Source organism: Cricetulus griseus (genome assembly GCF_003668045.3).
Source record: "Cricetulus griseus strain 17A/GY chromosome 1 unlocalized genomic scaffold, alternate assembly CriGri-PICRH-1.0 chr1_0, whole genome shotgun sequence".
NCBI lineage: Eukaryota > Metazoa > Chordata > Mammalia > Rodentia > Cricetidae > Cricetulus > Cricetulus griseus.
In genome coordinates, this window is record NW_023276806.1 from 196,422,205 (window position 1) to 196,447,245 (window position 25,041).

The 25,041-nt window shown below is 38.1% G+C and overlaps 1 protein-coding gene across 3 annotated transcripts in view; it reads right to left on the reverse strand.

Moving 5' to 3' along the window:
- Positions 1–25,041, reverse strand: part of Mkln1 (muskelin 1) — a 113,574-nt gene that overhangs the window by 59,896 nt on the left and 28,637 nt on the right. For 2 of the 3 annotated variants that reach the window (XM_027391606.2, XM_027391603.2), the window contains exons 3-7: positions 18,794–18,936; positions 17,242–17,330; positions 15,392–15,501; positions 13,713–13,905; positions 170–247 (exon numbers count right to left, since the gene is read on the reverse strand). In XM_027391606.2, coding sequence (XP_027247407.1) covers positions 170–247; positions 13,713–13,905; positions 15,392–15,501; positions 17,242–17,330; positions 18,794–18,936 — 613 coding nt within the window. Of the gene's footprint in view, positions 1–169; positions 248–13,712; positions 13,906–15,391; positions 15,502–17,241; positions 17,331–18,793; positions 18,937–20,234; positions 20,326–25,041 lie in introns of those variants that run through there. The other variant, XM_027391607.2, reaches the window with a different exon arrangement.

A 25,041-nucleotide genomic window follows, 5' to 3' on the forward strand; every position in this document is an offset into this window, starting at 1 on the left:
CTAGTATGTACAAGGAGAAAAAAAATGATGTATGACAAGCCACTATGCCACCTGGCTAAGGAACCTATGCTCTACATGAAACAGCTGCTCGTTATGAACAGATGTTTGGGGCATCCAAGGAAAACAGACTGTAAAGATAACAGAGAACAGAGCGGACAGTGCAGCTCACCTTTGGTGCTCTTAGGAATGATCTGACTCCACCTCGGCTTATACTCCTGCTGACTGATATACTGATTGAACAAGCCATCTGCAAGTATCAAAAATAAGAATTACAGCTCAGCTGGCTCTTCAATCTCCCAGGATGCTACCCAAATATAAATACATAGTAAATGATTAGTTGAAACAACAATAGAAACAAATTGCATTAGCAGCGGCCCATATTAAACTTGTTTCCATGATTATTAACTACATTAGTGGCTATAAATTTACCACTGTACTCATGAATAAGTATGTGACCTCAACAAGGACCCTGAAAGAAGGAAAACACTGAGAGGGGAAAAGTCAAGATGACAATTTAAGGCTGGAAACTAGAAGCAGCAGAAAATAGGTAATAAGTAATCCGAAGCATGGCCATATACACCTTAAAAATCATTTTTGGCATCAATATAAACACAAACAGGAAAAGAAAGAATATTCAAAGCCAGAAAGAACATTTGCTTTCTGGTGATTTCCCACTACAATTCTTTATTTACTACTTTTAAAATCCTTACCCCTTATAATGAATAGATTATTGTATTCCAATATCTTCCCCTTGAAGAGTCCAGAGATTTTGTTACAAGATTACCAAAAAAAAAAAAAAAACCCTCCATAAGGAAATATGAATGCCAACAGCTTTGGTGTAGGCACTTTATAGTACAAACTCAGAGAAAGAGAAAATCCTTTAAAATGCAAATTCCAGTTTTCTTTGGGTACAAAGTGACAGATAAAAGTACCGCCAGAAGCAACAGAACTGTATTTACTGATGCTGCCAAATGTTAAAATCTGTTTTGTCTTAGTTCATTTAATTCTAAAACAACCCTAAGAAGGATTTGCATCTCCTCTTCTAAGATAGAGAAGTCCATATTTACAGAATTAAGGAACTTCATCAAACTCACACATATGTTAAGCAGTGCAGCGGACACTGGAATTTCACTTTGCTTTTTTTCTGAATCCTTCCTCAGTAAACTTTTCATCTACTTTTTGGAGGAAGGAGTTATTACACTAGTTACCACAATTATATGGAGACTGTACTTCTCACACAGCTACTCTGCTCCAAATGATTATTAGACCCCATACCCACAAGACTGTCACAAGTTTACCAATGATGTATAGAATCAAATTCTGGGTAACAAAGCACGAGAAATCTTCTAAAGGACTTGTAAGCAATGTTTCATTGCTTCTGAACAGATATACAGCCAAGAAAAGAAGATACTTTTATCTTCTGGGCACATTTTCAGATACATATGCAATATATGATGTATACAACTTCTAAATTCCATTTGTAGAGATAGGGAAAGAGTCAATTCTATAGTAATGACAGAGCAGAGAAATATAAAGAAACTAGATCACTGAATCAACCAACCAGGAAAGCCACCTCACCTTCTTGTTAAGTCACATAGTGTGTAGCATTTCCTTACCAAGCTAGAGTTTTCTTTTACGTGTACCCAAATAGGTAACTAACAGTATGCTCATTCTCTCACAAATTCTGTCCTTTGACTATGATTTCTGTCTGAATGAGGATCTTCCTGTGTCACTGAAAACAAAGACTTGTCCAAAATGCTATAAAATGTCTCTTTTCTATGACTTGCATACTTGGAATTTAAAGAACCTCCCTACCTCTTTCTTTTCTGGGTTAGTCAAGAAGCTGCTGTAAATAACCCTGAAGTTCTTTACTCTTTGTCTTTTGTAACCTAAGTTTCCTTATAAATCGCGTCATCCAAGCCAGATGTGGCGGCTATGCTTTAACCCTTGCACTATGGAGGCTGGAGCAGGACTGCCTTAGGAAGGAGGCCAGCTGGGGCTACACAGCAAGTTCCAGACCTTCCTGGGCTACAGTTCTGGGTTGCATCTCACCTCCAAGTCCTTACACACTCAGAGAAGTTGGCACTTACATTTTGACTGTTATAGGAAGAAGGAAGTACATGCAGCACAGTTTAATTTAGTGAATGTGTCTATTACATAATTTCATAATTTTGGAGTCTTGCTTTATTCAGCCTTCCTGATGAAAACCTCCTTTATCATAGGTTTTGAGAATCTTTTCCCCTCTTCCAGACAAAATGTGTTGGGCTCCTGTTCATTGTAGTAATGATAATAGAAAAATAAAGCAACAACAACAAAAAAATTAACCATAAGCTCAATATCACATAAACAAAATTTTATTTAGCTTTGAAAGGGAAATTTAATAGTTTTAAAATATTAAAGAGAAAATAAAATTATTCATTTAAGAATTAGACTAGCCTGTGGAAATGGCTCAGTGGGGAAGCACGACAATGAAGCTTGAGCCATATATATATGAAAAACTGAAGGTGGGAAAAACACAAAGTAAAAAAATCAAAAAACTACAATAGAAAAATAGTAAATTTCACTTTTCTATTTGTTTTTTGAGACACAATTTCACTATGTAACTCTGGCTGGCCTGGAACTCACATGTAGAACTCACAGAGACCCTTGCCTCTGCCACTGGGTGCTAAGATTAAAGGTGTGCACCACCATGTCTTTTCCCATTTTCTGTAGGTTTTTTTTAATTAGCATATATTTCTTTCCCTTTCTCCTTTCATCTTCCCCTGTTGACAGAATTTCATATATCCCAGTCTGGTCTCAAACTCACTGTTGTGCTTGAGAAGACTACGGTTTCCTTTCCTATCCTCAGAGTATGGAGTGCTGGGATGACACCCAGGGCTTCCATATTGCTAGGCAAGCACTTGCCAACTGATGCACCTCTACAGGCCAGAGGAAAAATTTCAGCAAGTCTATTTCTGACAAAAACCTGAAACAGGAAATCAGAAGTCCAACAAAAGTAAAACATCCTAAAGAAATTAAAATATCTCAGAGAAAAACACACTAGTAATAAGTTGCTAATAATTTTCAAACTATTTAACTTATGGCTTCAGCTTCAACATCACTTCATTTTTTCTGGGACTATGACTATACTAAATAAACACAATAAAGTCTTCACTGGGCACGCACTATTTTTTTTCAACACAGAAACACTTTAAAAATACATGATTAAAAATGAGACCCAGGAAGCCTTTTTACCAAAAGAAATGTTTAAACCTCAATGATCAAAACAAAGCCCAGAACATCATTATAGTACCACTACCTATTCTCAAATTTAGTTTCTCGTCCAAATAGATTACATTCATAGAAATACTTAAGTAGCTAGCTTATAGAGCATATACACTTTTGGTCATTCAAAAAATATTTTACAAAATGATGCATTTTGGCAGGCTGATGGCACTATTAAGGGACATGCTAGACAATTTTATGCCAATTTGACACAAGAGTCACTTGGGAAGAAAGACTCTCAACAGGGGGAATGCCTGCCTCCCTGAGGTTGGCCTCTAGGCAAGTGTGTAGTGCATTTTCCTAATGACTGACATGGGAGGGTCCAGCTCCCCAGGTGCCGCCCCGGGCTGGTGGTACTGGTGCCATAAGAAAGCAGACCAAGCAAGCCATGGGGAGCAAGCCAGTAAACAGCATCTCTCCATGGCCTCTGCATCAGCTCCTGCCTCCAGGTTCCTGCTTTCAGTCTCTGCCCTGACTTCCTGACGAAGGAATGTTACCTGGAAGTGTAAGGTGAAATAAACCCTTTCCTTCCTGTGATGGCTACTCTTGGTTGTTAACTACATAGGGAATTAACTAAAACCCAAATGACTAGGCACACCTGTGAGGGATTTGTTCTTTTCATTTGTTTTTCTTAAATAAATATTCTGAAGGGGAAGGTTCATTTCTAATTTGGGTTTCAGGTGGGAAGATAAAGCTTTAATCCAGATCTTTTTTAGTGGGAAGATCCACCTTTAATCTAGACCACATCTTCTGTTGGCAGCCTGTATAAAGGCTGTATAAAGGACATGGAAGAAGGAAACATCTCTCTCTGTCTCTCTCTCTGCCTGCTTGCTCTCGCTCTTGCTAACAAGTCCATTCCTTCACTGGCATTATAGTCTACTTCTTTGGGATTCTCTTATATACTGAAGACCAGCTGAGACATCTAGCCTTGTTACTAAACTATTACTGGATTCTTGTAACTTCTGTTCATAGGCAGCCATAATTGAGTTAGCTGGACCACAGACTATAAACCATTCTATTAAATCCCCTTTCATTCTATAAGTTCTGTTCCTCTAGAGAATCTAGATTGATATACTCCCCAAACTGCTCTTGGATGTGGTGTTTTATCACAGCAATAGAAACCCTAAGACAGCAGAGGATACAGAAACTACAGGAGGTGAAGCCTAGTCAGAGGGAAGTGGACCCCTAAAAATGTCCCTCTGGAAGTTATACCGAGTTCCCCCCCACTCCCCACCCCCGCCCCATTCCTGTCAAGCCATGAGGTAAGCAGCTTTTACCATATATTCCCACCACTATGATATCCTGCATTGCTACAGGCCCAGATTCCACAGTCAAAGGACTGTAAACTAAAATGTCTTGAAACTGAGAACCAAAGTAAATAATTCCCCACTTCAGGTTATATTTTGGTAACAGAAATTATACATAAAGTAGCTAGCTTACAGAAAGCTAACTAACTAGCACACTGAACTAGTAAAAATATATAGCAGTAAAGCACAGCTATTAAAAGTATAGATATTGGTAACAGACTATGGGAGCCCAAAAATTAGCTTTGCCACTGATTAGTTATGCTATCATAGCAAATTAATTATTCTCCTTTATTTAATAGGGGCAGTGATAATACTACACATGCCCCAGAGAGCAGGTAGGACAATTACAAAGTTCACATAAAAGAACTTAAAAAAATAAAAGGTCCATTATAAAACTTCAAACATACATTGTGGTGGAGGTGGTGGTGATGGTGGTGATGGTGGTGATGGTGGTGGTGATGGTGGTGATGGTGGTGGTGATGGTGGTGATGGTGATGGTGGTGATGGTGGTGATGGTGATGGTGGTGATGGTGGTGATGGTGGTGGTGGTGGTGATGGTGGTGGTGATGGTGATGGTGGTGGTGATGGTGGTGATGGTGGTGGTGATGGTGGTGATGGTGGTGATGGTGGTGATGGTGGTGATGGTGGTGATGGTGGTGATGGTGATGATGGTGATGGTGGTGGTGATGGTGGTGATGGTGGTGGTGGTGTGGTGGTGGTGGTGGTGATGGTGGTGATGGTGATGGTGGTGATGGTGGTGATGGTGATGGTGGTGATGGTGGTGGTGATGGTGGTGGTGGTGGTGGTGGTGATGGTGTGGTGGTGGTGGTGGTGATGTGGATGGTGATGATGGTGATGGTGGTGGTGGTGATGGTGGTGGTGGTGATGGGTGGGTGATGGTGGTGATGGTGGTATGGTGATGGTGATGGTGGTGATGGTGGTGGTGGTGTGGTGATGGTGGTGGTGGTGTGGTGATGGTGGTGGTGTGGTGATGGTGGCGACGGCAGCATAGCAGCAATAACAATGTCAATGGTGATGATAATGCAGTGTTTATAATTACACTTGGTACAAAACTATTAATCTTTTTTGTGCACCAAATGAGAAATATGCCACTCAATCAAACAGGAGTTAGGAGACAGAGAGAATACCAGGTAAAAAAATAAAGGAAGCTATCTGGAAAGAACTAGTCTTGGAGAATGAGTTGGAAGTGAATAATGAAAAGGAAAGTAAATAGCAAAGAGGGAATTCTGGGAAGAAGCCATGTTTTAGGAAGGAGACTGATGGTTATGAGGGAAGAGAAGGTCGTTTTGCATTACTTAGCACTGCAGAGAATAAACAGAATTCCAAGGGAGGAAGAGTAAGGAAACTAGCTACTTGGGACAACAGCTCTAGCCTCTGACTCATAAGAAGCTCCTTAAAATTAGCTAGGGGATTTTTGTTTGGTTGTTTGGTTGGTTTGGTTTTTCAAGACGGGTTTCTCTGTGTAGCTTTGGAGGCTGTCCTGGCACTCGCTCTGTAGACCAGGCTGCCCTTGAACTCACAGAGATCCGCCTGCCTCTGACTTCAAAGTGCTGGGACTAAAGGTGGGAGCTACCACCCTGGGTGTCAGTGAGGCGGCCTTGGCAATCTATGGGGCCTTGGGTAGTAGACCAGTATTTATCCCTGACACGCAAAGAACTTTGGGAGCCCATTCCACATGGAGGGATGCTCTCTCAGTCTGGACACATTGGGGAGGGCCTAGGCCCTGCCTGGGATAATATGACAGACTTTGGAGATCCCCCATGGAGAGCCTCACCCTCCCTGGGGAGCAGGGGGGGACAGGGTGGGGACTTGGGGGGGAGGGTTGGTAAGGGGTCGGGGGAAGAAGGGAGGGAGAGGGAGCTGGGACTGACATGTGAAGCAAGCTTGTTACAAATTTAAAAATAATAATGAAAAATGAGGAAAAAAAAGTTAAAAAAAAAAATTAGCTAGGGGAAACTTGCTCTATCCAAGACTAGTTTGTTTTGTTCTCTGCCTCCTGAGTGCCAGGATTAAAGGTAGGCACCACCCACCATACCTAGCACATCTGAAGATTATTAAACCCACCCAGATTAGTAAGAACCAACACAGATTTATGCTAAGATATGAAAAAGGAAAGGGGGATGCAGCAGAATAGATGAAACAGTAAAATTAAACCATGAATGTAAGAAAGTAAGCAAGTCTTGACATCAGACCTTAGCACCAAATAGACATGAATGTTGAAAAGTAGACACGATAAATAGATGGAAATAATCGCACAGCTGAAGACATAAAATATGAATTGTCAAAGGTGAGAGAGAAGACAACCTGAAACATTACAGAAATGAAGACAAAGACAATAACCAAAAACTGTGATGTATTTGGAAATTAAAAATAATATTTCTATGAAACTATGACTCACAAAGAGCCATTTCATTACATAATGAAAATAGTGAACCAGACAACAATGTAAGTAGATATAATTTTATATCCTTAATTCATGTGAGAAGATTTAAAATTCTGATGATTAGCTAGGCATCCAAGCAAAGGTGTTATAAAAACAGATACAAAAGCTAGGCATGGTGGTGCATGCCTTCAATCCCAGCACTCAGGAGACACAGCAGAAGGATCTCTGTGAGTTCAAGACCAGTCTTGTCTACATTTCAAGTTCTAGGCCAGCTAAGGCTACATATTCAGAGCCCTTATCTCAAAATAACAAACAAAATACACGAAAGAGAGAGAGAGGGGAGACAGAGAGACAGACAGAGAGAGAGAGAGAGACAGAGAGACAGAGACAGAGAGGAAGAAAGAGGTAGAGGTAACAGTAAACAAAGCACAGAAAATAACAAAAAGGCTAGGATCAGGCAGTGGTGGTGCACACCTTTAATCCCAGCACTTAGGAGGCAGAGGCAGAGGCAGACTGTGAGTTCTCTGTGAGTTCGAGGCCAGCCTGGTCTACAGACAGAATTCCAGGACAGCCAAGGCTGTTAACACAGAGAAACCCTATCAGGGTGGGGTGGGGAGAAAGAAAGAAAAGGAAAGAAGAGAAGAGGAAAGGAAAGGGAAGGGAAGGAAAAAATAAACAACCCACAAGTTAGTTATCTCTAAACCAGTTTTCTGGTGACAGTGATAGAATTAAAAAAAAAAAAAAGAAGAAGAACAATTTATAACTAACTAATATAAAGAACAAAAAGAAATAACCCAGGAAATCCTGCAAACATTAAGTAGTTAATAACATAGTAAATACACCTTTATCTCCATAAGTTTTAAATTTAACATGTTAATAGACAATTCCTAAAAATAATGTAACTGAAACAATCCTGATGAGTCCTACAATGTTCATAAAAATTGAACAGATAGGGATGGTGCTCCCATAAGGCCATTTCATTAACAGACAGGCTGGGTGCTCCCACAAGGCCATTTCAAGACTGATTACCTAACTCTAAGCTCTTCCAGGTAAGAAAACAAAGAATGTAAATCTTAACACAGAAAGAAGAGATTACCTTCTGAGTTCAGTAGGTGAAATTAAAACCTAACCCTGAGGGGCTGGAGAGATGGCTCACTGGTTAAGAGCACTGGCTGCTCTTCCAGGACCTGGGTTCAATTCCCAGCACCCACATGACAGCTCACAACTGTCTGTAACTCCAGTTCCAGGAGATCTGACACCTTCACACTAATGCACAAAAAATAAATTTAAATAAACTAGTTTTAAAAAAAAAATCTAGAAAAAATGGGGGAAGCTGAAAGTACAAAACTGGAATTCCAGCACTAGGAAGGTAGAGGCAGGTAGATCACCACATGTTCAAGGCTAGCCTGGACTATAAAACAAGTTACAGGTCAGTCAAGGCTTCATAAAAAGACCCTGCCTCAGAAAAGGAAGAAAAAATGAAAACAGGAAGAACAAATTAAGGAGAAGAAAAAGAAGCCATAAAGAGTAAGCCATGACATAAAGACTCAAAAAGGAAAATTTAAAAAAAAACTACAAATAACTTTATACTGATAAATTTAGCAACTTAAATGAGGTGCATAGTCCTCAAAATGCATAAACTACCAAAACTCCCTCAAGAATCCAGAATACAAACAGCTCTTTATCAATTAACAGTAATAAGTGTGAAGTTTAGTAAAAGTCCTCATAAAACTAACTTCAGGCCCACTTTCTATTATTCATCCTTTTTAAAGTCCACCATGGTACTATTAATTCTATATAAACATTTTCAGAAAATTAAAGAACTAATTCTCACCTCATTGTTTCTGTAAAGGCCAGAACTACCCACATACCAGAACAAGGTATATACTTACAACAAAATTGCAGGCCAGTATCCAAACTACTCAACTATTCATAAAAATACTCAATAAAATTTTGTAACTCAAATGTAACAAGACCTAAAATGAGTATCAAACAGGGATTTTCGTAGTATTGGAAAGCTAAATTTAAAAATCAAAATTAATATAATTTAAGATCTAAGCAGTTGAAAACAGAAAATTCATGATCTCAAGACACAGGAAACATATTTGATAAAATGCAGTATCTATTTCTGATAAAGATATAACAAACTAGATCTCCTCAATCTGGTAAAATGCCTATGAAAAAATTCTAACTAACATTTTACTTAATGACTTCTTTACAAAGCAAAGTTATCTACTGTCTTGATACTGCTCAATGGTCTATGGAAAGTCCAAGCTAATACAGTAATAAAAAAATTTAAAAATATCAAGACTGGATAAAACACGAAAAAGGGTCTTCTAAAAGTGATGGCATGATTAAAAACTCTACTGAATCTCTCAAGCAGCTACCAAGGCTGCAGAGTAGAAAATCAACATTAAAACACCTGATTTTTTTCATATTCACTAGCAATTAACAATTAGAAACTGAATTTTAAAAATACTACTTGTAGTAGGAATATAAAATGTGAAATACTATGGGACAACCAACATACATATATAAGACCCAGCTACCAAAAACAAAAGACAATGAAATAAATGTTAAAGAACTGTAAAAACAGAGAGTATAAACCATATTGTAAATAAAACACTAACATGAAGATTTTGATTCTTGCCAAGTTGACCTATGACTATACTATAAACGAAACAAAATGATAGTAGACAATTTTTCAGACATGGAGAAGCAAATTTTAAAATTCACAAGAGAATTCAGACCACCCAGAATAGTCCAAATAATCTCAAAACAGAACACTGGAAGACTTACTCACACTATTTATTAAGCTAAGTAATCAAGACGGTGTGGCACTAGGGAAACACACTGCATTGTCAAACCAGAAATTATTAGATCCCTATCTGGTACCATACACACAAATTAACTCAAAATCAATGATAAGCACAAATGTAAACCTCAACGACAAAAGTCTTGGAAGAAAACAAGAAGTTCTGATCTTGCTCAGATTTAACGCCCAGAGAGCATGGTAACAATCAAGCAGATAGAAGGACTCTCACCACGAGGTAAACTTCTGTGTTCAAACACACAGTGAGAAGATGAAAAGACAAGCCATACACTAGAGATTACATTTTACTTTTGCTTGTTCTGAGACAGAGTCTCATGATATTTAGACTGGCCTCTAACTTGCTCTACATCTGCCCTATCTCCATCCACCAAGTACGGAGATTACAGAATCTGTACCATCAGATCCTGTGAAAATATATTTTCTTATTTCCTCTTTTTAATTAGCATGCACTAATTGTACAAAATAGTGGGTTTCATTATGACATTTTAAATCACACCACATCAGAATCTTGTCTCCTCCATACTGAAAGAATATATTTTTAAATCCCTTATATACTTCTAACAGGGCTGGAAAAATGGCTCAGCCATTAACAGCTAGGCTCATAACCAAAAATCTCTCTCTAATAAACAACTTGTCTCCAGATAGAAGAAGTCTCAAATGCAGACATAGGAAAACAATTCACTAAAAGAATGGGCAAAAGATACAAACAAACATCTCACCAATGAAGACACAAAAGATAAAAATAAGTCTATGAAAATATGCTAAGCATTATTAGTTACTACAAAAACAAATTAAAACCAGAAATTATACACATATATCAGAACAACCAGTATTAAAACTATTGCTGGATGTTTACAACGTATGGACAAGAATATGCAGCAGTTAGTCAATTGTCTTTTTTAATATTATTTTATTTTAGGATTTCAAACATGAGTACTGTTACATCATTTCCACCAACGGCCCTTCCCTCCAACTCCTCCCACGCCTTCTCAATGTCATGACCTTGTCTTAACTACTGTCACACAACTGGAATTTCTATCCACTACTATGTGAGTGTAAAACAGCAATGTCAGTTTAAAAAGTTAAAATATACATACAACATGACACATGGTGATTCTGTTCCTCAGTGTCTACCTTAAAAAGTGAAAGTGTTTTCCACACAAAGACTAATGTACAAATGTTCATTGCAACAGTTGCTTGCAACAGCCCACAAGTGTGAGTAATCCAAATGCCCATCAGCAGATGACTGTAGAAGAAAACTAGTATCTACATCATGTGCTACTCAGCAGTAAGACATGGGGTATCACCGAGTGCAGCAACCTACATGAAACTCCAAACAGTTAAGCCAACTGAAAGAAGTCCAAGAGTATAATCTGTTTACATAAAGCTATAGAAATGCAAACTCATCTATAGTGACAGAAAGTAAATACTTGCCTAAGAATGGAATGGAAGCAATGAAGGAAGGCTAGATTAGACAAGAAAGTGAGAAAAATTTAGGGATTGTCGATGTGTGTTACTGTGAGTATAGTGGTGGAGGTGTCGGGCATATGGGCATACATGCATATATGTCATACCAAAGTATACATTCTAAGAATGTATAGTTTATAGTCTCTCTCTGTGTGTGTAAAACTCTAATCAGATAAAATAACTTTGTCTGTTTTCTACAACGTTTACTCTTATTCACACATGAAAATTTTAGACAGGTGTTAGAATAAAGGAAGAAGAAATACTCAAATGCAGATCACACTTAAGATCATATTAATGAGAACAGTAAATACACTGAAAGAAGTTTTTGTTTGCTCCATTGTAAGAAGCTTGATAAAAGATGCTTCAGTGTCCTACTTTTCTATTCAGTGAACAAAAACTTCTTGGCCTCATCTATGTTTTCAGTGGAAGAGAAGCCAAAAAATTCTGCACTGTTCTTTTCCTTATTTGTTCAACAAATCATCATCAGTGAAGTCAGCAGCAAAGTGAACAACCCTGAAAGGAATAGTTATTAACTAAGTGTTCCAAGGCAACGGAAAGCCCTTAGCAGTAAGATGGTGTGGCTCTAAGTGTCAGTTATGATCATTTTACTAAACCAGGCTCCCTTTCTAGAGGCAGAAGTGCAAGTAACTATTGTAAACAGACTTGCACATGCTTGGAACAGCTTCTCCTAACCAACAGGCATACAACTGAAGAGACAGTTTGAAAAGGTAATTATCATTAGCCTTACAATCAGTGAAGCTTCACGTGGTGGTTACTGTTGCTTTATATCACTAATGCAACAAAATCAGATGCCTTAGTGGTGAAGACATGAAACAAGTCAACCCCCAAATCATAAAGTTACCTATATATTTCCCTCATACTGAGATTAGAAAAATATATAAAGTAACTTTTAGAAATGGAGACATATTTATGCACTTTCATTGGTAGCATTTTAATAGTTTGGTATGGGATTATCAGTGTTCTTAAAGTATATTCAATCTCAAAACTATCACTTCTTTATTTGTAAGCATGAATCATCAATTAAAGAAATAGCAACAATGTATAAGGCTTGGAGGTAACTTTGCCAATGTATCTTACAATAGATCTGGAAGTGACTGATTTTAGTATAAGTTTATAAAATAGAAAGACTTTTCGTTTCCTTAGTTATAAAATACCCAACACAATACCCAAATGCAAGCACCTAGTAATAATGAATAATAACAGCAGGGAGAGTAAAATATATGAATGCAAAGGACTAAAATACATTATTATATTCCCTATTCTTTGTATGAAAAGATAAACTGGATTAACCCTACAAATTTGTTTGTTGGTTGAGAAATGGCTCAGGCTAGCCTGGAACTTGCTACGTAGCTGAAGATGAATCTGAACTACTGATCATCCTGCATCTCTCCCATAGTTTATGCCAGGTTGAAGTTTATGGCCTGTGTATGCTAAACAAGTTTTCCACCAATGAGCCATCCCCCAGCTCTCCACAAGCTTTATACTGAGTATCTGTAATGTTCTTTGTCACTATGAAAACCACTGTGGAAGAACAAAAAGGAGAAAAGGAGAAAAAAAAGTTCTCATTCACTAAGGGATAACATAGCCCTCTTTTTACTTCAAATAACTATGAGACCAAGACCTTAAATATTCAAACTCAAAGCATTTTGTTACATTATAAATACATGTTGAAAGCCAAATTATAGGCCACTTAAGAAAGTCAGCAATTCTATAAGGAAATCAAGGATTACGCAGTGTCACTCACATTACAAAGAAAAAATTTAATACAAATTTCCTTGTCTATTACATTTACTAATATACAAACAACCCGTCATCCAAATCACACTATTAAAAAATGAATATTGGAGCTGGGCAGTGGTGGCACACCCTTTAATCCCAGCACTCGGGAGACAGAGACAGGAGGATCTTGAATCCAAGACCAGGCTGGTCTACAAAATGGGTTCCAGGACAGCCAGGGCCACTTGGAGAAACCCTGTCTTGAAAAACCAAAAGGGGATGGGGGGAAAATATATTGGCCATTGAAAAAAATTACTTAAAGGAACAAGTCATTGGGCTGGAGAGATAGCTCATCTGTTAAAGGCTAGGCTCACAACCAAAAATATAAGGAACAAGTCATTGATAACAGACCATAACATCAAAAAACTGTTTCTCATTTGATTGTTAGTTTAGTTAAGTGCTTGGTTTCCTACAATGACAATTTAATATAGGTAAATGAAGTCAAATTTATTTCTATTCTTTTTTTAAATTCCTGGAATATTATAAACCTATCTTACATAACAAAATTACAAGGAGATAACAAACTTTACAGAGGAAAAATAGAAAAGAGTAATATCTGATTAAGCAGCATATATTCTTTCTGAAAGTTTCCTGTAAATACTGAAATTATCCTAATAATCCAACTTTCTAAGTTTCTCACCATTTACAGCCTTTTCAATCAACTCTTCGCAAGCATCAAAGTCACCCTTCAACACCAATTTGTCATGCATATCTGTCAACATTGGATGCTCCAGTGCAATCTTGGTTTTCTTTTGCAGGGATTCAAAAGCCTCAGTATAGTTGTGTTGTCTAAAGTGTTTTAGACAAAGGCGAATGGCTTCTTGTTCGCGGTACTACTAGAACACAAGAGAAGTAGGAGGGAAAGAGATCTGCTTAGTTGCCGCTGTGGGAAACAGTAACAATAAATAAAATTAAACTCAGCATTTACTATTTACCAAGCACTATATTCAATCTTGTTCATTAGTTACCATTATTTTCACCTGTCAAGTAGTAAAACTGAAGCTTTTGCCCAAGATTGTAAGTATGTTACCAAAGGAGATCAAACCAGACATATTTCAAAAGCCTAAACTTGGGGGGGGGGGGCAAAACATTCTATGTTAAAAACCCCTTAAGGCTATACATTCTGCAATTCCCAGGACAGCAACTAAAACATCATAATGCAGGTGCTAAGAGAAAAGACAGCAGGAATTTAAAAGTGAGCACCCAATTTACAAACCATTTTCTTTAACAGGATGAATGCCAGAAATAAACACAAGCTCAGAAAAATAATTTAAAAACAAACAAGTTAAAATATGCACTTGGATTACCTCAAATTTTCTAAGTATATTGATTTACAAAAAGAAGAAAACAAAATTATATAGAAACACTACATAACAATTAAAAAATCAAAAACAAAAACAAAAACAAAAAAAACCTCACCAGCCGGGCGTTGGTGGCACACGCCTTTAATCCCAGCACTGGGGAGGCAGAGGCAGGCGGATCTCTGTGAGATCAAGACCAGCCTGGTCTACAAGAGCTAGTTCCAGGACAGCCTCCAAAGCCACAGAGAAACCCTGTCTCAAAAAACCAAAAATAAATAAATAAATAAATAAATAAATAATAAAAAACACCCTCAAATAAGACAGAAAAATAAGACCTCCCCCCAAGACTTGAAAAACAGCTAGTTTATAGTTACCTCACTTCTCAACTAATTAAAGGTTATCAAATTCCTATTACTTATACAGCTATAATTACCAATATGTAACCTCATCTAATAACCAGAGTGACTCTATCCCCAATAATTTTACACCCTCCCCCCCTTGGGCCTCAAAAACGGATTTATTATTAACTATCTATATAACAGATACATAAAGAGTGACATTTAGCTACCATGTTGACTTTAGGCATTTCAATCATGTTTAAACAATAAACTTTCTATCAGGCTGTAAAAGTAACCCAGTAAAAATTTTATTCAAAATAGTCTTATCACTTTATATTAAAAATAAAATTGAGGGTTAAGCGAATATAATAAAATAACAGCTAACTATAGAGCCCTGCTGCCTGAGTCCAAATTCTGGCTCAAGCACTTTACAACTGTGTGAGCCTCTCTGCTCCATTTCCTCTTCTATGAAATAATGAGGATTGATAATTATGTCTCATAAGATGATGATGATTTAAGTGAGTTAGGAGTGCTGAGCAGCTGATGGCTACAACACTTTAACTGTTAGCTGATTAATCCTAATTTTTACTACTGTTCCCGACAGACATTTCATATTGGTCACAATAAAGACATTTCTCCCTCCTTGGGTATCAAAATGTAAATGTAAAGCACAGTCCTACCTTGCTGTACCAGTTCAGACAGGGCTGCACTATATCAGGATCATCAATGCCACTAAGTTCAACATACCAGATGCTAAAATTAAAGCTGGGCCCCCAGGACAAAAGGGGAACTTTAAGGAGGAAAAGCAAAAGAGGGGGAAAATTAATATAGCTCAAATAAGTTTCAACAAAGTAAAGCTACTAATATTTAAATCTATATGGAGTTATTCATCAAAATTTATGACTCATGCCACACACCTACATTTTCAGTCCTTTCAGGGCTCTAGCACGAGGAACAAGAATTCCTAGGCCACATAGTGAAACTCTGTCTCAACAACAACAGAAACCATGCATCTTAGAAACAAGTGAGTGTTTGGTTTTTAAAAGATGGCTTGTGATGTCAAAAAACAAATTTGACTGAAGCCATCATGATATTTTCTTAGCTAATAAAAACTATAATATAACTTCAAAGGCATCATACATCTACCCCTAAAAAATAAAACCCAAACTAGATAATCTAACAGAGGTTACTGATCTTACATACAGCAGATAATAATATTTTAAAAATTATATCCAAGTATAGATTAAAACTTGAATTATTCATCAATATATAATTCTGAAAACAAAACCAGAAAAAAATACGCTTAAAGTCAATCTCTACTATGAAGACATACCCAAATAATCAGGGAAAAATGCAACAACAATAAAAATTATCTCATAGGTTTTCTTTAAAAAAATAAAAGACTTCTTTCAAGGAGTACAAGATGATTCAATAAAAAGAGATATAGTGATGCAATTTACCATGTTAACAAAAGCTAAAAGGAAAAAAATATGCCCAGTTACTTTTTAAAAATCATCTTTAGCCTTAAACAATAAACCTGAGGAAATATTAAGTACTCTTGTCCAAATGTCAGAACAAAAAAGCCAATTTCTTTACTAATCAATATTACACTGGATGTCTTAACCAGTACAATGGGCGAGGGGTTGGAGAGACAGCTCAGCAATAAGAGCTCTGGCTGCTCTTCCAAAGGACCCAGGTTCAGTTCCCAGCCCCCACACAGCAGCTCCCACACACCCATATTCCAGCTCCGGGGATCTGATGCCCACTTCTGAGCTCCTCACGCACTAGATGCATAGTGAACAGTGCAGACACATGTGAAGGCAAAAACATGCACAAAGTAAAAAAAAAAAAAAAAAAAAAAAAAAAATCTAATTTAAAAAAAAGATTACAGTAAGTAAAGTGACATGGCTGTGTCTACCTGAAATTTTAAAAGACTTGACTATCCAATCTTTCTGCTCAACTACTAGGTACACAGAAGTTTGACTACAATGCATGTGCTTAAAGGGTTTTAATAAATCAATGTTTTGTCGGGACTTGAATAAATACAATGATTCCCACTACAGTCTTGAGGGTCTCAACTATTCCCGTTGAGTCTACTCTTTAACACTATTATCACAAAAAATTTCTCTTAAAAAATGTGGGATTCTGGAATTATTGTTCTTCAATAATAAATATGACTTCTTTGATTCCAATTTTAATATAATATTTCTAAAGGTTTGGGGCAGAGATAGGCTTGGTCCTTAATATCCTTAATATCCCTGCTCACTAAATAACTATCACTTAATAATGGACTCATAAAGCAATGGTTAGCAAACATTTCTGTAAAGGACCAACAGAAATCTTTTAAGCTTGATGGCTATGTATCTCTTTATTCACTTTGCCTTTGAGGCACAAAAGCAGTTAAATCCAGCATACAAACTAAGCAGTGCAGCAACACTCCTATAAAAAAAGAAACCCTAACATAGGGAGCTAGAGCCTATGGACTAAAGGCATTAAAAAACTTTTTAATTCAAAGACACCAAAACCTTACCAATTTTAATGAATCGACAAGGGAACATCTGTTCATCGATTTTATGTTTCAAGGTAAATGTCTCTTTGTTATAATCATTCTTCAAGCCACTGTTGGGGGTAGGGAAAGAAAAAAAAAAACTATATGCAAAAACATGATTTCATAATTTAGTAAACACACAAAGACATTGTAATCTTATATTCGGATGTTAAGCTTTAAGCCAATGCTCATACTGTATATTCAAAACAATATAAACAAATAACTGAACATGAAAACATAAGTCAAAATATGTGCATCCAAATCAACTGCAACTGACAGCTGCGCTTTTTAAAACTATACAAAAGCTAATGAAGAATGTTCCATATTAACTAGAGAATGTGGCTAGCATATGGAAATGCGTGCCTATTTGTAATGTATAATTTAGTCTGATTTTTTTCAGGGAGTAAGAAAGGGATTAAAAATAATACAGCTGTATCTAACAAGTTCAACAAGGCCAAATATCAGAATTTGTCAAAGAATCACGTTTCTTATTATCTTTTCACCATTCACAAATTGTCACAGACAATCTTGGTCTGCTCATTTAATACCATCTCCTTTAACCCAAATAAACACTAACCCATATCACCTCTTGTTTAACCAAGATTGATACAAGCGCTTACAGGAAAATCCCTTACCATCAGACTACCCTACTCCCTAAAATACTTTGATGACTTAAATCAGAGCACACAACCAGTATTTACTTCAGTATTTTCTTAATGGGATAACCATGTCACAAATACATTCTAAATCTGCATGGCTTTCTTTCCACTAGCTATCCGACTTTCATCATGCTGGGATTTAACTGTTTTAGAACTCCAATCGACTGAGTTCTATCTGTGCTACATGCTGTCATGTTTTGTTTATTTTCATCTACTGAAACTTCTCCTTTTTCATCTCTAGCAGCAAAATCTTAGAATACTATTTAGATTAGACAGTTCAAACTTTGAGTGGAGTTTATGTTTTCTAATAGACACAGATTTTGTGCTTCTACCACAAGTGGGTGGTTTGCTCTGGAAGTGCTAGGGACTAAACCCAGAGATTATCATTGGAATAGAAAGTATTTCTAAAGTTATCGAGAGGTCAAAGTTATGAAAAAATTTTGATTCTTTCTCCATTATTTAAAAATTTTAACTAGTAAGCTGGTAGTTTAAAAAAAAAAAAAACAAAAAACCCACTAACTTAAGCCACAATGTTAACAAAGATACTAGAATAAAACCAAACAAATGTTCTTTCTTTACTTCCTAGAAAAGAGCACAGATTTACCTACAAAGAAAGTAGACTAAAAAAAGAAAGCTGGGCGGTGGTGGTGCACGCCTTTAATCCCAGCACTGGGGAGACAGAGGCAGGCGGATCTCTGTGAGTTCGAGACCAGCCTGGTCTACAAGAGCTAGTACCAGGACAGCAGGACAGCCTCCAAAGCCACAGAGAAACCCTGTCTTGAAAAACCAAAAAAAAAAAAAAAAAAAAAAAAAAGAAGGAGAAAGTAGACTAAATCTGCAGTATGTTTCACTTTCTTCCCCACAAGCAAACCCACCTAGACAACAGCTCTGTCATATTTTCTTCATTCATTCCTCCAAAGACTTTGAATTTCTTCAAATTGCAGACATGGGTTTTCTCATATTTTCCAAATGTAATATTCTGAACTATAGCAGGCCTTTCAAGCTTCAGAATCAAGTACTGAGGAAAAAGAAAGAAGAAACAACAAAACTACACCCTCTGCTTAATGACAAACTTTTGGTATTTAACTTCTGACAGTTAAAGGAGTAGTAAGTTCCACCTCAGGTGGAAGGCTGGAAGACTTTTTTGTTTTTTGTTTTGTTTTGCCTTCAAGGAATAATTAAACAACACCCTATAATGACTGTTACCATTCTCCACTCAACAGAAGCCACCAACTACATTCTTCTGCATGTTGAAACAGACTGAAAGAAGCCCAAGTGATGTAAATTCTGGTCAGTGAATGACACTATAACCAGACTAGGAATAACCAAATCAGCAGGATTAAAATGCAAAACTAGCGACCACGCACTCCATAAAATGAAATTGGCAGAACCAAGTCTCACTATATACATTACACACACACACATTATACACTTAAAATTAATCAAAACTTATTAAAATTAATTTCTTATAATAAAATATTTTGATGTAATTTATATTAAAACCTAGAGGCAGTCTCCAAAAAGCACAGGAGTAAATCTTTATGGTGTTAGCTTTGACGGGGTTCTCAGGTGTGACATCAAAAGTGCCTACTATAAAGTTTCACATGCAGATACCCAGCTCTCCCAACACCATCTGGTAAAGAGTCTGTCTTTGCTCCAATAACTACTTTCAGCATTTCTGTCAAAAAACCAGCTGGTGGTAGCTGCATGGATTTATATCCAGATGTTCTATTCTGTTCTACTCATCTATATTTCTGATTGTGCCAGTACCATGCTTAGTTTTGGCTATGTAATATACCTTGTAATCAGGCATGGTGACACCTCTGCTTGCTTGATTTCTTTCTTTATTGGGGGTGAGAGGTGGGGAAACAGGATTGTTTTGGGTTTCTGAAGACTTTTGTGTTTCCAAATAAATTTTAAGATTGCTTTTTATATTTCCATGTATATGGTGTTAGCCTTTTGATTGGGATTCATTCAATCTTGTAGACTACTTTTGTTAAGATAGCCATTTCCACAATTCTTTCAGTCCACGAGCACAGCGGTCTTTTCATCTTCTAGTGTCGTTTTCAATTTCTCTCTTGAATTTTAAAAGTTTTCCATGTCTTTCACATCTTTGGTCAGATTTAGTTCAAGATCGTAAATGGGAGTGTTTCCTTAATTTCTTTCTCTATGTATTACTGGTATAAAAGAAGACTACTGATTTTGTAACCTGCCACTTTTCTCAAACTGTTTGCCAGCACCAAGAGTTTTCTGGTTACAGTAGGATCTTATATGTAAAATCTTATCATCCATCTTCAAACCTCTATCATTACCCACCTTATTCCTTTAAGGCAAGGTCACTCTCTGAACTTGAAGCTCAGTTTTTCAGCCAGGCTAGCCAGCAGCCAACAAACCCTAGCAGTCCTCTTGTCCCTGCCCCCTGAGAGCTGCAATTAATGAGCACATAGGACCATAAGTGAGTGCAGAGATCTGAATTCGGGGTTTCCATACCTGCACAGCAAGTGTTCTTACCTCCTGAGCCATGTCTCCATGTTCTTAAACATTTCTTTTTATCTACTGATTTTGGGGTGTACTGGCTGGTTTTATGAGTTATCAGAGAAGAAGGGGCCTCAGTTGAGGAAATGCCTTCATGAGGTCCAGCTGTAAAGTATTTTTTTCAATTAGAGGAGATCAATAGGGGAGAGTGCAGCCATGGTAGATGTTGCCATCCCTGGGTAGGTGGTCCTGGGTTCTATAAGAAAGCGGGCTGAGCAAGCCAGGGGAAGTAAGCCAGTAAGCAGCACCCACCCCTTTATGCCCTCTGCATCAGCTCCTGCCTCCAGGTTCCTGCCCTGCTTGAGTTCCTGTTCTGACTTCCTCCAATGATGGAACTATGATCTAGAAGTGTAAGACAAATAACCCTTTCCTGCCCAGCTTGCTTTTTGGTGATGGTGTTTCATCGCAGCAACAGGAACCCTAACTAAGACGGGGTGGGGATTCTTATTTTTCTACAACCCTAAGATGTAGCATTAAATTATGTGTTTCTCAGCACTGCTCTCTCTCTCTCTCTCATCTACTCCATAGACTCTGTGTTTCTCAGCACTGCTCTCTCTCTCTCTACTCCATAGGCTCTGTGTTTCTCAGCACTGCTGTCTCTCTACTCCATAGACTCTGTGTTTCTCAGCACTGCTCTCTCTCTCTCTACTCCATAGACTCTGTGTTTCTCAGCACTGCTCTCTCTCACTCTCTACTCCATAGACTCTGTGTTTCTCAGCACTGCTCTCTCTCACTCTCTACTCCATAGACTCTGTGTTTCTCAGCATTGCTCTCTCTCACTGTACTCCATAGACTCTGTGTTTCTCAGCACTGCTCTCTGTCTCTCTACTCCACAGACTTTGGTGCACTGTGTTTCATTTTCACATGACTTTAAAATGTCTTTATTTCTTTTTGATAGTGTGTTGTTAAACCTCCATAAGTCTGTGTACGCTCTACAGTCATTGTAACTGTGGTTTTGTAGTTTTTTTCATTGCTTATAGATTATAAGGAATTATTTCTATTTTCCTATAATTGTTCAGATTTCCTCTATGTTCTAATACACACTTTTAGACAAATGTCCATGGGCTGCTAAGAAGAATGTGTATTCTGCAGTTTAAGGAGAGAATTTCTGGAGATACCTGTTAAGTCCTTTTGATCTATGATGCCATAATCCAGATGCTTCTGTGTACTTTTTGACACAGAACTCAAAATTGATAGAGCGGCCCGGTGGTGGTGGCACACACCTTTAATCCCAGGAGGCAGAGGCAGGCGATCTCCGTGAGTTCAAGGCTAGCCTGGTCAGGACTGCCAGAGCTCACAGAGAAAACCTGTCATGAACCCCCTCACCACCAAAAATAAAAAGTTGATAGAGTAGTGTAATGAACTACCCTGTACTATTGTGTTGGGGTCAAGCTGTGTCTTTACACCTAGCAAAGTATGTTTTATGAAATTGGGTGCACCTGTGTACCTGTGTTCATTGCACATGCCTGGATGTTTAAAACTGTAATGTCTTCTCGTTGGGTCTCTCTCTCTCTCTCTCATTCTCTCTCTCTCTCTCTCTCTCTCTCTCTCTCTCTCTCTCTCGCTCTCTCGCTCTCTCGCTCTCTCGCTCTCGCTCTCTGTCTGAGTTTGCCGGTTTCGTCACTTTTTATTAGTTGTCATAGTCATTCTCCCAGATCCACCCTTACCCACCCAATTTGTATCCTTTTTAAAAACACATTAAGTCCCCTTTATGCTGCCTATAAACTGTAGGATAGGATGGGTGGCCTTTACCAGGGCCACACCCTTAAAGAAAAATGACTGTTCCTTTCCCAGCAGCTGTCAACTGCCAACAGCTCCTCAGAGGTGGGAATTCATGCTTACCTCTCATTTCCATGTTGTAACTGGTCTGGCCTGAGCCTACACAGACATTTTGAATGCTGTTCTAACCACTGGGAATTTGTTATGTGCAACTTCCCTGCTGTGTCCAGAAAACTCAGTTTCCTTTCAGTCATCCACTGCCTCTGGCTCTTACAATCTTTCTGTCTCCTCTTCCCAAATGATTCCTAAGCCTTGAGAAAAGGGGAAGCTATACAAATGTCCCATTCAGGGCTGAACATTCCTCAATCTCTTACTCTCTGTACCTTGACCATTGTGGGTCTCTGGGTTTATGGCCATCAAGTACAAAAAGCATCTTCTCTGATGAGAGCCAACAGATGCACAAGTCATCAGGAGTCCATTTAAAACTCGGTCCACTTAGCAGAGTAATAGTAACTGATTCTCCCCTAGGGTCTACAACCTATCTAGCCAAAGGTTCCTGTCTCTGATGATGCCATACCTGTGGAGCAAGCCTTAAGTCCAAACGACACTCTTTTTGTTCTAAGGGTTACTCCCATGACACGTGTGTCACTACTGTACCTGCAGGCATGTCTTGCCACGTGGATCATCGTTGTAGTACATCTAGTAAGCTTTATCTCTGTAGATTGGGCTAGTTCTTTCTCAGTGTCGGCCATGATGCTGGGATTGTAACTTGGAGGGTGCAAATTATATCGGTTTTCATGTTACCTATCATTTCTGCATTGGAACTTAAGCACCAGGAATTTAACTGTTGGTTGTTACTTTTTCATTTTCCAACGGTATGTCTGCAGTTTTGGGGAAGGATTAGGTGGCAGCATGGTTGAGGTGTCACTTTCCTCTGTTAAAAGATTGTTCACAGTATCAAATTCTATCCCAGTCCTCTTCTGAGAGTAAACTACCAACTACAATAGACACCACCCAGGGGTGGACTTTCCTGACTGCTGAGTTTTATCTGGCATCTCTCACATTCCTTTCCTAGTTCCCAGAAGGCTGTCTTGTGCTGGCAGCTCCTCTGCACAGAGACTGCTTCCTCCACAATCTGTATCTGAATCCTGGTTTGGCCCCGACTCTGGATCCAGATCAGGTTCTAGTTCTGGCTTTGGTATATATACAGAAGTCTCTGCAAGTGGATGCCTAACTTTTGGAATGAGTTTCTGGCATTCCTGCAATGAATGAATACTTGGTTCGGTGATCAGTGTTTCCTTGCCTTAGCTGGTCTTGGTTCAGCTAGGGGTATGTAAATTCAGTCATGGAGGTAAGTAGTGCCAATTTATGGGTGAAGTAGCTGAAGTAACCCCAGTTCCAGTAGGTATCATACAGTCTCGACCTCATAGGTGTGTTTCTAAGATCAAATCTTAAAGTAATTACTTTGACTCAAGCCACACAAAAACACATATTATGCCATTAATAAAACATTCTGGCATATTGGTTCATGTCTGTAATTCTAGCACTCTGGAGACTGAAGTAGTAGCATTAAGTTGAAGACCAACCTGAGCTACACAATGAATTCCAAACCAACCCATTCTATACACCAGACCCTGTTTCAGACAAAGAAGGAAGGAAGGAAATCTGAGTGAGAAAAGGATAAAATGAAAAGTATAAAAACTAAAAAATGCAATGTACAGTGAAAGAACACAATCAGTGGAGGCCTAGACACAGAGATGAGGTAGGTGGATTAAACACGGTACACGGGAAACTTCTGGAGGGGGCAGATGCATTCAAGTCACAGATGAAATCCAAAAAAGGACTCATGTACAAAACAACCTCTAGAACTCAGTACTCAAAGAGAAAACAATGCTCTTTTTTAAGAAATGGGGAGGGAGGGAGGAGGGAGGGAGGGAGGGAGGGAGGGAGGGAGGGAGGGAGGGGAGGGAGGGAAAGAAGAAAGGAAGGAAGGAAGGAAAAGAAGCTAGCTGTTTGCTAATCTACTTCAGTTACCTTCAGGTCTTCAAAGTAAATAACAATATTCAATAATCATACATTTCCTTAAAACTACTTTGAAAGGAACATAAAATTGCAGTAGAAATGTTATGAAGTAATCTTAAATCAATTAAGACACCTCTAACTGGATCTACATTTTAAACAACCCCAGTATTCATTAAGTCCTCACAAAAACATATTTTCTATGGTAGCAATAACAAACACTAGAAAATGTATTTGATTTGAAAAGGGTGAAATACTAGCCTAAAGCACTGATAGGCTTTCATTCAAGCTACATTTAGTCTTTATAGATGATTCAGAAGTAACATGAAGTTTATCTTTAATGGGAAGACTGGTCAAATGGAGTTGTTACTATGATTATCATTTATAGAAGTTTCGTGTGCTTCTTTCACAAGTCAACTAGACTATGTCTTACAGTTTCCTATTCCTTGCAAGTACCTTTCACCATCTAAATATGACTGGCTGTTGCAATTCCAGCGTTATTTAGTACTTTTAATTCCACATCTAAAGTTTTTACAGGTTTTCACTACTTTTTAGTTACAGGTACTGTGTTTCTGGTTCTTGCTGCATGCATACTGCTCACTTTCCTACAGTAGATTTGTGGAGACTACCTGAGGCCTAGGCATAAAGGTAACCAGCTCCAGGAAAGCTGCTTCTCTTTAAAGCACTGGGCATACAATGTCACTTATAACTTCTCTTGACTTCAGGAGGTTCTGGAGATTTGGTCATGCCAAATATGACAAAGACCAGCACTCTGCCGTGAGCTCTCACAGATAGGACTTCTTCATCTTGTCCTGTTCAATAAGGCTGCAGCTTCTGCTACTGTCCCCAG